Source organism: Coturnix japonica, chromosome 13, assembly GCF_001577835.2.
Source record: "Coturnix japonica isolate 7356 chromosome 13, Coturnix japonica 2.1, whole genome shotgun sequence".
In the NCBI taxonomy this organism is placed as follows: Eukaryota; Metazoa; Chordata; class Aves; order Galliformes; family Phasianidae; genus Coturnix; species Coturnix japonica.
In genome coordinates this window covers 12,264,020-12,279,087 of record NC_029528.1, presented here as the reverse complement: position 1 = coordinate 12,279,087, position 15,068 = coordinate 12,264,020, and the positions used below count along the sequence as shown (strand labels likewise).

Sequence of the window (15,068 nt, the reverse complement as noted above, 5' to 3'; positions counted from 1 at the left end):
GCTCTCTGCAGATGGGGATGTAGGAGGGCAGCCTTGACCCCCTGTTGCTCACTGCTCCTAGACTTTGTGGCGTGGCCAAATCCAGCTTAGTGGTCCAGATTGGTTCCTTGCACCCAGACAACACTACTGGGGGTTGCGCTGAGGCCAACTAATGCTGAGCAAAACATCTTTCCTGCTCATGCTACTTCTGGGAAGCATCACCCACTATTAGCCAAGAGCATTTATTGATGGAGTGAGGTGCTGTACGAGCTCATGAAACAGGGGTAATGTTGGTTGGATGGCTGAGCAGTGCTGCATCTCCCCAGGCAGTGTTCTGACAAGGACAAGGATTTCTGCTAAATGTCAGTCACATCCATTTCACAGCAAGATCCATTTCAGGCTTGAGATCAACAAGCAGTAACAGATGGCCCCAAGGGCCACCCTGCACAATGGGCAGACCTGGTGGCAAGCTCCCAGAAAAGACCACCTCCATCTCACACCCCAATTTTGGTTTAAACAAACCTCCATCAGGGTTTGATGCTGGGGTAGGAGTCCTTCAATACAGTGTCATATTCTGGTCAGTATCTCCAAAGCAGGCCTGAGAGCAGCCTCAGGGAGGTGACAGTGACAATGGCCAGGCAGCCAGGGACAGATGGCCCTGGGTAGCATTTGCTGCTTGGTTTCTTACAACTGAGACTTTTCTGCCAGCAGAAATTTCGGTGGGATTCAACTAAGGAAACCCTCCCCACATCAACTTTGATAATGCCCTGATCCACAGGGAAATATTTATTCCTATCATTGATGGCATTTGACTTTATAATGTCAAGATAACAAACTGCTAAGTCAAGATTAGAACAGCACTGAGGAATTTTAATAACACAACGCTTCAGCTGAGCAGAAACTCAGGAATTTTGGTAGTTTCCAACTATTTGTGTTGGAAAGAGGCAGCATAGGCACAGTCTTCACCCACTACAGCCTTCCCCGGTATGAAGGCTTCTATTTTAACCAAGTTTCCAACATTAGGTTTGCTTTTCTGTTCTGAAAATAAGCAGAGCCCTCCTTGCCCCTGCTGCAGCTGCCAGGGGCACAGTCTGCAGGATGTGTTCCATTCCAGGAGATGTTTTCTTTCAGGGAGCTACACCGAACCCAGTTTGGAGAGCTGGCAAGAGGAGCTCCCTATTTGCAGAGGCTGAGCAGGAAGCAGGCTGGAGCACAGGCCTCTTCCAAAAACATAAGAACATAACTAGTTGTGTGAAGGAATACCACCATCAGAAAACCACAAGTCAGGTCCTTCCCAACACATCCTGGCATGATGATGCCCACATCATTTGGTGGGTGCTGGAAGCTCTCCTTTCCTGGCAGATGGTGCTAATGCAGCCTAAAGACAAAGACATCAGGCCAGTGCAAGCATCCATCTTGTAGGCTGCAAATATCACTCTCAGGGACCAAGAAATAATGCATGAACCAGAGATCCCCAGCAATCCTCTTTCCTGAAGTCAGCATCCATGCTTGGGAAGGGTAACAACAGCCTGCCTTGGGGAAGGGGGTGCTCCCTATGTCCCTAACATCCTCAGAGGCACAAAAGGTGCTGAAGCCCAGGGCAATGATTCCAAGGGCCAGCTACTGGCTGGAAGGCAGGAGGCAGGGGACAAGCAGCAGCAAGATGACACAAATACCTGATGTAAAGCACACAAGAACAAGCGGCTCCAGTCCCAGCCAGACACTAAACATAGCCACAGCTTCACTGCAGTTTCTATTGAGCTGAAAGCACTTCTGAATGCCCTGGTGCTCAGGCAGCTTGGGAATGTTGCAGACATGGAGCAGAACAACTGCACCAGCAGCTCCCCTCTGGCTGCAGACCTCAACCCTACCACCCTATTCCACAGCCACTGCCCAGCAGTTTCAATGCTCAGCAGCAGCCACCAACACGCCTGAGAGCTTTGCAGCAGCAGAGCTGCTCACACAGCCAAGGGATGCTGTCCAGCAGCACAAAAGAGATGAGCACAGCAGCTAAACTACAACAGAGTTCAAGGGCAAGGTCCTTCCCTGAAAAGACTGTTTGAAAGATTAAAGATAATGTGGCTCAGTCGTAGCAAGTGTCCCATCTGCTGTTCCTTCTTAATCTGGATTGATAAATAGCCCCCCAGCGCCGGGAAAGCAAAGCAGCCATCCATTTACTACTTCCCTGGAAGTTGTTAGGAAAAGTCATTCACACCTGCATACACAGAAGTAAATAAGCATTTTCTGGCCCCACATCTGGCACAAGCTTTCCGCCCCACCTCAACTCCTTTTAAAGATAATTCCTGCCTCAGAGGCAGCTAATTATCCACAATGGTGAGCCTATGCTCTCCAGCTCTCTTGAAGGCAAAGCACAGGCATTGACCTAAATAGGACATCAGGACCGGGGAACATATATTTAGAGCTGCCTAGCTGAGCTGTCACTCCCAGAAATAAAGTTCATGAAAGCAAGGTCTCCTGCTGTAACCAGTCCTGACAGTGGAAGTTTCCCATGAAAACAAATACCCATCACTGGGGGCTTGGGTGGGTCGTGCAGCTCCCTGGTGTGACATAGCACATGGCTGTCAGGTGTTGGGTCTCATCTATGTCTGTCATTCTCACCTGTTTCTGGAAAACCCAGTTCACAGGACAAGAGGCAACAGCCTTAAGTTGCACAAGGGGAAGTTCAACCAGGTTGGATATTAGGAAATACTACTTCTCGGAAAGAGAGGTAAAGGTATTGGAACAGGCTGCCCAGGGAAGCGGTGGAGTCACCACTCCTGGAGGTGATTAAGATAAGGGTATATGGGGCACTGAATGACACACCAAAATGCAAGCACAGGAACGACCTCCAGAACCAGATCTGCATGGACTGCACGTGCTGGAAACAGCAGGATAGTCAACCTGAGACCTTCGAAGGCTTCCTCACCTGAAACCCCAACACACACACACACATACATAACGGCACATAATACACATAATGGCCAGCAAAGTGGAAGCCAGAAAACAGCACCATTTCAGCACAACACGCCAGCCTGCCATGGTACACAGCTTCCATAGATGGAGCGTGAAGGCTGTTCTCCATTGCTGCTGAAAGTATTTAAGTTTGAAGAGTCCTCCTAGAAGCTCCTTGACTCCCCGACCCTGAGAAATGAGCCAGAAACCAGCTCGGGATGCAGAGAGCTGCCATACAAACTGTTTCAATTCAGCCAAGAGGCGGAAAGGAACCTCGGAGGATGACTAAAAATATCCCTGCCAACTCGTACTCTGGCACTGTGCCTAATTGGGCAATGCCCACATGGGGAGGAGATATTCCTGTGAAAACCCAACGCTGTACGGCTTCGCTGGGCAGGCTGCAGGTGGGAGCTCACAGCAACACCTGCCCCTGGATGGCCGGGATGGGAAATGTAAGGAGAGCAGCAGGAGGTGCATAAATGTAATTTTCTCTTTCTGTGATCGAGCGTGCTGAAGAATAGCTTGCCCATGTTAAGACAGTGTGAATCCGCTTCGTCAATATATAGAAATCATGAGGCTGTTGTGCCAGTCGGGGCAAGAGGTTTTATTTCTAGACTGTCAAGGGAGACGTAATTCTTTAGAAAAATCAATGAAATTTAAATAAGGACATTGGAATGGCTGTTCCAGCCCCAAAGGCCCACCTAGGCAAAGTACTGCGCTTCCAGCACAATATGTCCTCCACCAGGAGAACATGGCTGCACGGCTCCCTGGGGCACCACAGAGATGTGAATGGCACAAGCCACTGCTCTCCTCCCTCTTGCTCCCTTCTGACCTCCCATCAGGCAGCCTGCAAGGAGCTGGTGGTGGACCTGAAGGCCTGGCAACCTCAACTGGAGGGCTTGGCAACCTCAACTGGAGGGCTTGGCCAACACCTTGTCTAGCAGGACTGAGGAACCATGATCCCATCAGCAGAGCAAGACCTTGGTGTTGCAGCCCCATTGCTGCCTCTGACCTCATCTGACTGTAGCCCTGGCATTAAGTCCCTCCAAAATACAATCAGAAGCTACCCCATCACTCCAGAATCACGGTAATAGCTATAAATCAATGCACTATTAGAAAATAAGGCTTGAAGGAGCCCAAGGAAGTCACAGCACAGCTAACTGTAGCAGATAATTTTTTAGTTTCTTTTCAAAGGCTTCCAGTAATGGAATTTCTACCGCACCTAAAAAGCCATTTCCCAGCATCTCTGTCTTTCTGGTTTGGCTTACATTCATGACATCTTCTCCTGGCCACGAGAGGCAGAGGAAGAAACATTTTCTTCCTCTTTGCAGTAGCTTTTTATACATTTGATGAGCTTCACACTCCTCCTGCTTTACCTGCCTTCAGTAAATCATTTCCTTTCTTTCCATCTCTATCAGCATGCATCTCCACTAACAGACAACATCTCTGTCAGGTCTCTGCTCACCTTCCTGTGCTCTATTTGCTGTCCCTGCCTCGCTGCAGGCCTGAATAGTCACCAGCTGCAACACGAGCCTTCATTTCTAGCATTTGTAAATATTTTCTGAACTTTTCCTTTTCCCCCTTTCTTAAGAATCTTAAAACTAGGTCACAAAGAACAACTGGGATATTTATGAATCAGATTTGCCTTTGGGGTTTTTTTGATCAAGAATCCTATTAATGGGCTCAGCTGTCAACATCAGCACTGATTTAATAAATGCCTGACATTTCAGTCATTATTCTCCAGGATGCATACGTCTCCTCCATCCAGTGCTGGCCTGTTTATGTAAAGATTCTCTAATCTTGATGCTTCCATGCTGGTTCTAGACCACAGGAGGGAAATTCAGCTCTTTGTCCATAGCTATCAGCCTCCTGCAGCTCCAGTCCCAGGGGAGCAGTGGGGCAGAGCTGGGGTCAGCATTGCTCTGCAGCAGGCAGCAGTTTTGTCCAGAGACAACAGCTGCCCTCTCCTTGTGCAGCCTGATGCTACTGCAGGGCTGTATATTTTGCTGTTACTTTTGGACAAACCTGCTCTGCTGGGGACACTCTCAGGTTGTCTAAACTTTACTCTCACCCTGACTCAATGTGCTCCGTGTTTGGGATTCTTTTTTTTCTTTTTTGTACCGTGTGGCAGCCTAATTACAGTCATTACATTGCCTCAAACTATCTCAAAGTTGCTACATATAATTATGTGCATGTAAGTGAGAATAATGCCACGGCGAGCCCTGCGGCACACACGTGTGACAGAGAGAGCTGTCCATGCTCCCCAGCAGAACCAAAAGGCAACAACTGCAGCTCACTCCCAGCCCAAAATAACCTTCCAGCAGTATGTTGGGGCCACCACTTCCATCCCACAGTCATAGCATGGCTTGGTTTGGGAAGGACCTTAAGGATGACCAAGCTCCAACTCCCTGCTGTGGGCTGGCTGCCCAGGGCCCATCCAACTTGGCCTTGGGCACCTCCAGGGATGGGGGCACCCACAATGCACATCATGACCTGTGCACTGTTTGCTACGTTAGCAGAACTAGAACAGCTCCTCCTGCAGTGCCATTGTAGCAAGTAGACATCCCCCACACCAAAACCACCTCAGGCTGATTTCCAGCAGTCCCACGGTGTGCACGTTATCCAAAGAGACACCAAGGAGCTAAATTCCTGGAAGTGTTTATTATGATTGGCCACTCTCATGCAGCCCAACAGGCTCCCACCATTCCTAATGAGAACAACATTCAGTCACACATTGGCACAGCTCACAGCCGGCTGCTCCCCGGGGAGCCCAGCCATTGGCAGCACACAGCAGAGCAGAACGCATTTTCCTGGGTCAACCTGTCCCAGTCAGATCACGGTAACACATTGGGCTGCTCCAGATACAAAACCAGCAGGGAAGGGTCTGCATGCCATACAGTTATGCACACAAGGTAGATGAGGGTCCTTGGGGAGCACCATGTGGGTGCTTCTCAGCCCAACATAACCCATGAAAACTCCACCCTCTTAGCTTCAGCTCCTGGCTTTTTTAAAGTTCCCCTCTCCCCCATTAGAGACACGTAGGGGCCAAGCTCAGATCCTGTTTTCACAGCCATGGGCGCTATATCCCATTGCTTTCTCAGTCCCCAACCTATTCAGCAAACCCTCAGCAGGAACCCATTGCCTTTGCATCCGCCTTGCCGCTGCATGCCCTGCTAAGGAGCGCACCGCTTTGTTATGCAAAGGAGTACAAAGAGTCCCTTCTGTGCAGCGGCAAGCAACACAAACACTTCCTAAATGAGACCAGCCAAACCCAAAGGCAGATACCAATTCAATCTATCGGGAGACCAAAATTATTCCACCACACGCTTAGCTGCCAGGAGTTGTGCAAATGCTTTAATGAAGTCTGGACTGCACCGAGGCGAGGACATCAAATTAATTCCCAGCGATCTTTGGTACAAAAGGAGTTCTTCATCTATCTCTCTATTCAAGTTTCTTGTTCTGGTTCTTTTCTCTTTTGGAATTAAGTAATTACAGGGTAAGAAGTAAAACCAGCAGAAAAAGAGTGAGAAAACCCCTCCAGCAGAGCAATGGGAGCACAGGCAAGAGGTGGTTGTGCAGAGCTGCTGCCCAGCACAGCAGAGGTTCCCAGAGCACAGCTGAGTCAATTAGAGTTCCACCAGCAGCAAACTGACTTAGCAAAAGCATATAAACCGGCTGGCCCTGAAACTAGCTTTGCTTGTCTCCCCTTCACTGACAAACACCAGACAGCCTTGGGAGAGCACACGCTCTGCAAGTCATTAGTTTATGCAATTAGGGCTTCCACTGTCGAATGTCACATAAAGGCCATGGCTGGAGACAAGAAAGTGCCTTCTGTTCCCTGAAGGGACAAGCAGGCACGTGGCATGTGCATGGAAGATATCAATGGCTTGACACTGTCAGTCTGTTTTGCCAGGACTGCATCCTCACAGCCACATCTCACTGGGGGATGGCAGCAGCCCAATCTGGGACTGAAGGCTGAGTGTACCCATCTCTTCTCATGCAGCACTGCTGGTTCACCACTAAACAGGTAGAATCCTCCCTGCAACGAGTGACTCAAATGAGCTGCACCTAATAGACCATCCATCTCATTGACATGTGTTTTGGCATCTTTGACTGTTTCAAATCCCACTTAGATCTGCGTAACAACTAAGATTACACCAGTCACAACCGCCATACAAACACCTCTATTACTGTCTGTACACTGGAAACACGACTTTTTTATTTTCCTTTGTTTTAATTTCCCCTCTTTTCCTCTTTTTCTTATGCAACCCTGGCAGCACGTTAAACCAAGGCAGGGGGGTGCGGTGTGCTGATAATTATGTTGTCCAAACCTGAGATACGACACCAATATTGCCTGCTGGTACGAGGCACTGTGCAAACCTGTGTGGGCTTGCAGAGCTCAAGCACACTGTGCGGGATCCACAGGTGCCTGCTTTAATAACTACCACTCAGCACTGCTCTCCGTTTCTCCTCTGAATAATCAGACAGGCTTGGCTGGTGCCAGGCACAGCGTGCATCGCCTCTAATGCCAGACCCAGCTCAGAGCTGCTTGGGACACGTGCAGCTTTCCCATGAGCACAGGGTCTGGGCAATGAAGCAAAATGTCCGTAGGGATTTTGACAAGGTGACATCCGAATAATGGTTGAAAATCCATCCGCACCGCCCTGCCTGCTCGCTGCCAGGCTTTGGCAGTTTCCAGCCCCTGGGATGCAGCTGTCTCCAAAAACAGGCACGGAAGGTTTTTACAATGCAAACCTTGGGACAGTGATTTGTATCTGTTTGGTTGATGTGACAGTGAAGGCATCTTCTTCCCCAAGTCCTCCTGCCTGCATTGCACACCCCAGCCCAGGACCACACCTCTCTCCCCCGGTGAAGTTGTTTGGTGAAATGAAGTTTTCTTTAGAAATGCTTCAAGACTGCTGGATTTTTTTTCCTCCTGACATTTCTGATTTTTCCTCACTGGCAGATTGTAAAAATGGACTTTCCCCATCATTTCTCCATTTCAGAATTGTTCTATTTCAACAAACCTATAAATTAAAAGATGGACTCGATGACCTTCATGAGTTCCTTCCAAATGTGGGATATTCTATAATTCCATCCCTTTTAAAGAAAGCAGTTCCTTTGAGTCAACCAGGAGCCTCCAGGATTTCCTTTTCCCCAGTTTCCTAGGAATTCCTGAACTGAAATATCTCCTGCCCTTTCTCACATCGGATGTGTTGACATCCCTGACCACAACACAATCCCCCGCTCTGTACACTTAGGGCAGGTTTTGAGGAACTCTGAGCACAGCATTTCCCACTTCATGGCTTACACTAGAGACCGAATGGGAAGGCTGGAGTTCCTTAGGATCGCTCTGCTATGCAAGGAATCTAGTGCAGGGCAATTTCTAATGCCATCAAAACCCGTATTCCCTAAGGCAGAAGATAGAACTACAGATTCATTCCGGTTGGAAAAGACCACTAAGGTCATCTAGTCCAACCATCACACCATCCCCACCATGCTCACTAACTGCTACCATACTGCATCTCCAGGGATGGGGACTCCACCATTTCCATGGGCAGCTTGTTAAAATCTCAGAGACCTGCAAAATCAGGGCAGAAGGCACCAGAACACCCATACATCCACCAAGGCTTGAGCACACAGATAGCTCTGCCTTTGCCAACAGCACAGATCCACATCTCAGGAAGCAGCATATGCTTCCAGCACACCCAGGACTCCTTTTTTCCCTGATATTCACTCTAAAAGTTTCCATCCTTTTCAAGTACTAACTTGCTTGCTTTGATCTGTGGGGCTTTTTTTCACCCACAGTCAGTACAGCAATTCTACCAGCTGTGCTCCCAATAGATTTTTTTTGGTGCAAATTACCAAAGGAAGCATTTGTTTCCCCAGCCTCATACAGCACTGAGCACCTCCTTGGTTCCACAGCAGTGGGGTGTTTCTGCATGCTCCCAGAGTCCGAATGTCCCCACACCTACAACATCCCAGCAGGAAGCAGCTGCTGAAACATCTCAGCCAGCACCACCATGGGTAGGGGTTGGGACAGAGCAAACCCACCATGACCTCTATGCCTCCTTAGAGTCCCTTTGGGCAGCACAACTCCCAGAAGCACAGGAAGCTCTCAAGTAAATCTCATCTCTTCCGGGCATCAAATACCTTATGAGCTATATTTGATGCTACTTTGGCTGCAGTGCAGCCATCCCTGAGCAGCCAGGAAGGGATGCCAAGAACTACGAGCACTCAGATCTGTGAGGTCAGCAGCGCTGTCACCAGGAAAAAATAAAAAAATAAAAAAAAATGTGCCAGGTCTTTAGTCAGATTTCAAGGAATGTTTTTCCCTCGAGTCCCACATACTGTATATGACAAATTCAGCTTTCCTTTCAGAACTCAAATAACCCCTGCGGCTGGAGAAAAAAAACCTTGTCCTATGCTAGTCCCAGATGTGGCTGGTCCTCTTCTCAAATGAACGAGCAGATCTCATCCTCTTTGCAAACCTCACTTGCACCCTGAGAAACACACACACCACTTGAGATCGCTGCTATCCCAAGGAGATGCTGAAGCTGAAATAATGCAGTGCTCTCACAACAGCCCAATTGCAGGGAAAGAACACCAGCCCTGCACTGAGCCATCACTGCCTGCCCTCACATGCACAGGTACAGCTCATCGTGCTTCCCTCTGCTTCCCACACTAGTTTCCTCCCAGGTGTTACTCATGGGGAAATACAAACCCTCAGCTCAAGCCACGCACACAAACCCAGGTTCTGCAATCACTGCCCAGGGCTGTGGGAGGAACAGTACTTATTTCCTTTCCCAACAGAAGCCTGTATTTATTTTTTTCTTTCATAAGAGGTTTCAATGACAGCATCACTCAAAAAGCTATCACTGCCACGAGAATCCAGCCTGCTCCTTGCTTTGATCTCTGTAAGGAGGAAAGTCCTGCTCATGTTATTGCTGTGTTTTCTTACTTTTAAGGACACAGAAGCTGGGGACAGTTGCCTGCACACAATGACAGCACTATACAAGAGCCACTTCCAAGTCATCTGCATGCGTGTTTTTTCCAAAGTATGTTTGGTTTGATTTCTGTGGGGGCTTGAAGTAAAGATGCTTTCAAGATAGGTTCATACATCCCCATGGAGGGAGGCCACACAGCAGGCTGCTCACACACATTATAAGAACCATACTCAAAAGCATAGGAGAAAAGAGCCAGAATTAAGACCCTTGAGCCAAAGAGCAGCAGAACCCCTCAGCTTTGCAGCCTCAGTCACCACAAAGGTTCCACAACCCACCTCTCTTTGTGATGTGATAAACAGTGCTTTCCACAGTGCTGCAGCAGGAGCCCACGGTGTCCAACAGCTCAGAATGCTCACACATAGAAGGAAGCCAGCATCTGTAAGTGGAGAATCTGGGTGAGAAACGCAGCACATGATACTCTGAGTCAGGGGCTGCTGGGGGTGTATTTGGAGGCCTATAGATTCTGTGCTGATGTGATGGGTTCTGGAGACCTGCATGACCTTGTAGCTTCACAGCCAGGTTCATCAGCATTGCAGCAGCTTAAAAGCCTTGTGTGCCACAAGGCAGCTTCATGCCTCAATGTGTAATCACTGCTGCTGTAGGAAACCCTCAAGGTTAAAAAAGAGAAGGGGAAAAAAAAAGAAAAAAGAAAATGAATTACAGCAACAACAAAGTTTTCACTTTAAGGTGAACTCTTTCTTCAAACCCCTTTATCACAGTTTCTTTCATCCAAGGTGGGACAAAGATTACATGATTTGAAGGACACAGCTTGTAGGTTCTCACAGCCAGGAAGGGTCGCAGCAATGAAGGTAAACTGCTCTTCAGAGCTGTGTTTTCATTTTACCTCTAGTTTGCCATACCCCCACACTATGCCCATTCCCATCCAGCAAGGTGAATGTCCCATCTGTACCCCAGCCAGCAGCTGTATGATGCTGTAACAGACCCCTACAAAAAATAAAAGCCACCAAAAAATGTAATCTCACAGCTGTGTCTCCCCAAGAAGCATTAATGCACCTCACCTTCCTGAGCTCCACCAGGAAATAGCTGCAAGAAAGGGGTGGAAGAGGAAAGAGAACCACTTATGAAGCATCAGCTGCAGCCTAATTAAAGCTATTAGCAAGCTTTTAGTAGTGTTTATTAGCTGTTCCCAACATTGCTGAATGAAGCAATCCTGAAATCAGCCTTTTGGCTTGTAAAGCTGTGCTCCAGCCCCAGCTGAAGGAAGGGACAGGCTTGGAAAGTTCCCATTGGCTACAATAGCAGCTCTTGTGGTCATCTCTGAGTTTGTTTTGAGTTTATAGAGATCAGTCCTAGATGGGAGGGAGCATGGGAGAGGAAGCAGACCTTGCAGTCAGAGCATTCATCACTATGGGCTGTGTCTTCAGTTGCAGCTTTGGGGTCATTGACTCATTTTCAGCTGGTGGTTTCACACTGCCTTCTGTCTTCTGTGAGCCAGAGGTCGCAGACAGGACAGAGTTTTGTTCCCAATTCTATGGAGGAAACCATGCTGAGACGCTCAGTGTGGGTCCCACAGCCACCCACTGCACTTCTCCATGCCCAGCAGTTGGGATGATATGCACTCAGGGGAACACAGCACTAAGTCCGGAGTGGCTGGGGACAAGCTGGCCAAAGGGCAGGCTGGATTAAGGGAAGATTTACATCTTCTGGTGCATGAAGCACTCATCGCTCATGGCTGTTGGATGGCTTCAGCCTGCAAACAGTTTGCCTAACATGACATGTATCTTAAACAGCCTTTCAAAGGACGTGCAGCCAAAAGCTGCAGCCAAAGGCTCCAATGGGGCCAATCTCTCCGGAGTCACTTACAGGGTGACATTTCCAAAGCATTTATCATATAGAAAAGACATTTCAAAATAAACAAGTGGCTGCTATGAATCATGGCCTGTACCCACGGGAGGAGAAGCTGCTGCCTGAGCTACCTCTGCATTTACCTGGTGAGGATGTAGTGCAGAATAACTCACTGAGCTGTGCCTCGTGCAGGGGATGCCACTCCTTCATGCCAATTTACAGTCAATTCAGGAATTCAACAACCATTATTTATCACTGGGGCTCCCTGCTGACCGTTACCACTTCTGTGAGCAGTTAGACAAAATGAGTTTCCAAATTAGCACCTCTGCTTTCATTCCTTTCATGTCTGCTTCTGTTTATGAGGGATGTCAGCAAATCAGAGGATCCCACTCCGGGTAAATTACCCGGGGATTTTCCACATGAGCATGCTGCTGAGCCGTGCTGGTGAGCTTGTCATGCTGCTTGCAGTGCCTAAGGCACCGGGAAAGGATCAGCAGGTTAAAAAGATGCATAAAACACCCTGTGAGCACGGATGAGATTTCCACGTGCAGCCCAGAGCACAGCCAGGCTGCCAGCCCCTGCAAGGTGATCCCCCCATTTGTTGTTACTAAATGAGAGAGGAAAGCAGAGGTTGCTCTCTTTCTGATTTTATTCTTGCAGACAAGAGCTCTTCTCACTGGAGGTAAAGTAAACTGGGGTGAGTTTTCTTTGGAAGCAGAGAAATGCCGGGTCTTGACTCCATGGATTTCTGGCAACAGTTACGCCTTGGAAAAACAAGTTGTGTTGGCAGCAAAGTGAAGGACTCCTGTTTGCTGGGTCTGTGGATGTACCTCCTAATCCTGAGCAGATGGAACACATCTCCCACCCTGCGGCGCTCCAGCAATGTCTGCTCCAGCATTCCTGCACCATCAGAGCATCCTCAGCATCAGGGCTGGGCTCAGGCTGCAGTCCTGGAGCTGCCAAAGGACATCAGTCCTCCCTGCAGAGTGAGAGGAACAGGAAGGCCATCGCATTGTGGTCACATCTGTCTGTGGCAGATGGGTTAGGAAGGAGGAGGGCTGCATAGGAGCTGAGGCACTACCCCCTCAGCCTGCTGTTCTTCTGGGTGATGGGAGCCTGCAGCCCCTCAGCACATTGATGCTGGAGGTCAAAGGATGAATGTTCCTTCCCACAGCTGGACCCACTGCAGAACAGGACGCTGCAGCCTCACTGCTGCTCCCAGCCACATTTCCAGCCCAGCTTTTGGGCTTTTAGAGGGGACCTGGTGTTCCCTGGGTATTAACAGGAAACTGTCCTCACTAATTAGCAACCCGCTAATGAACTGGGTAGGAAACAGTTCCAAATCCCAGGGCTGGACTGTCCAAAACTCCTCTAGTGTTTGAACAGAATCTTTGGGCTTTGGTCTTGCTTTTTCTTCTTCCTTTTCCTTCCTTTTTCTTTCGCTGTTTTACGTGTGGCCAAAGAAAACAGTGCTCTCCAGTTGCCCTTAGCCTTGTGTTACCATTCCTTCTTTAATGATTCTTCTGGGATCCACGTGCCCCAGATCCCACACAGCTCCCATGCTCTCTCATTGCCCTCCAGCATGGCCATGGCTGATCTTCACGCTGCCTGCCCTGCTTGGAAACCAGGCAGCAAGAGGAGGGGCAGGTGGTGCTTCCTTCTGTGTCCCCCATCTTTGTAACAGCAGTTCAAAGCTCAGAGGGAGCAGAGCAGGACAGTGGCTGAACATCACTCTGTAATGGTGGCTCCCCAGAATAAGAAGAGAACGGGGTACAAACAGACCACTGGGAGCAGCTCCCATCCCCATCCTTGGGAGCTTACTTTAATTTTTAGTCTTTATTATTAAAGCATGTAAAAAAGAGACCAAAAAACCCACAAAACTAGTGGGATATGTGATCTTGTTTCTGTGAAACAACCACATGAGGCTGCTTTAATGGCAGTGATTGCCATTCTCAGTGAGTTCTCATGGGTTGGACATGCCCAATCTTTGAGATGTGTTTCAAGCCCAGGAAAGGCTTCTGTGCTGGCTAAGGAAATAGCTACATGAAAAGATGGAGAGAGCTGATAAGGAAAAGGGTGAAGAGATCATTCTGCAAAGGAAGAAGGGCAGCCTACCCCCATGTCTTGAAACGCCCAAAGCATAAAGGGAGAACAGCAGAGGTCAGGCTGAATTGGCTCTTACAAAAGATATGAAGAAAAATAGCGAGAGAAGTTTTAGCCTTACACATCAGAGGAAAAGAAGGAAAGAAGAAATGGAGCTGCTGTACAGGAAGGATGGAGCATGGATTAAAGTTAGGCAGAGCGCAATCCAAAACAAAAGCATGCTATTTCTAATGTCCTGCAGGTGTGCAGAGGGCAGGAGAAGACGAGAGGAGGTGGAAGTGGGAAGCATCACATCCTCTGGGATCAGGAGTCAGAAGGCAGCGAGCTCTAGCCATGGATCATGGCGTGGGACAGGTTGTCATGAATGTTTCCTTCAGCACATGTATGAGTGCTACCTCTCCTTCCCAGAACTGCAGCACTTGAGTTCCTGTCTGGTTTCTCTGTATTTCCAGGAAAATCCTTATCTCTGCTAAGCAGAAAGTCATGTCTTCAACACGCCTCATCTGCAACAGAGCGGAGCCCACCAGCAGCGCACAGCCCCAGCTGCTGATGGGCTCCTGCTGCACAGCCCAGAGGTGCTTTGCTGATCTGCAGTGATTTACCCTTGAATTTCTCCCCCTCCTGCACCCCAACAGGAACAGCCCCATAGGCCCATTTGCCGCCAGCCCGGGAGGGGCCACAGGGGACTGCTGGAACCAGTACAGCTCTAATTTAATTTCTACCCTCTTTCCCTTTTGCCTTCACTTCATTACAGATTATTATTATTTTCACAGTTGATTCTGTTTCCATTTGAGCTGCCTGGGGGCTGGCTCCTCTCCTCCAGCCACCGTGCAACCTTTGCAGCAAGGCTCCTTTCCACATACCCATAGCCTGAGGGCACAACACTCATTTTGGAGATAGAAAGCAGCAGTTTCCAGTTAGTGGCTATTTCGTGGGGCACTTAAACTAGACAAGAAATGACTTCTGTGCATGGAGTTACCGAAACAATTGGACAGTGAGTTGGGATGTTTGTAGGTGACTCAGAACCATGGCAGGAAGGGTTATGGCTTCCATTCCCAGCCTGACCTACTGCACAAATAACAAGCACACAATTCTAAAGAAGTTGTTTCAAAGCAAAAAATAAAGAAAAAAAAAAAAAATTCCTTTGAAAAGTGCCACTGTGCAACTTCACAAAGGTTTCTAAATATAGCTGCTTTCAATGCAAGGAGGAGACCGGGCAGA

At 48.6% G+C, this 15,068-nt stretch overlaps 1 protein-coding gene across 4 annotated transcripts in view; it reads right to left on the bottom strand.

The window, feature by feature from the left end:
* LOC107320452 (serine protease inhibitor Kazal-type 5-like) overlaps positions 1–15,068 on the bottom strand; it is an 86,543-nt gene that overhangs the window by 54,963 nt on the left and 16,512 nt on the right. For 2 of the 4 annotated variants that reach the window (XM_015876334.2, XM_015876332.2), the window contains exon 1: positions 10,214–11,042. In XM_015876334.2, coding sequence (XP_015731820.1) covers positions 10,214–10,469 — 256 coding nt within the window. In that variant the 5' untranslated portion in view covers positions 10,470–11,042. Of the gene's footprint in view, positions 1–10,213; positions 11,310–15,068 lie in introns of those variants that run through there. The other 2 variants (XM_015876335.2, XM_032447402.1) reach the window with 2 other exon arrangements.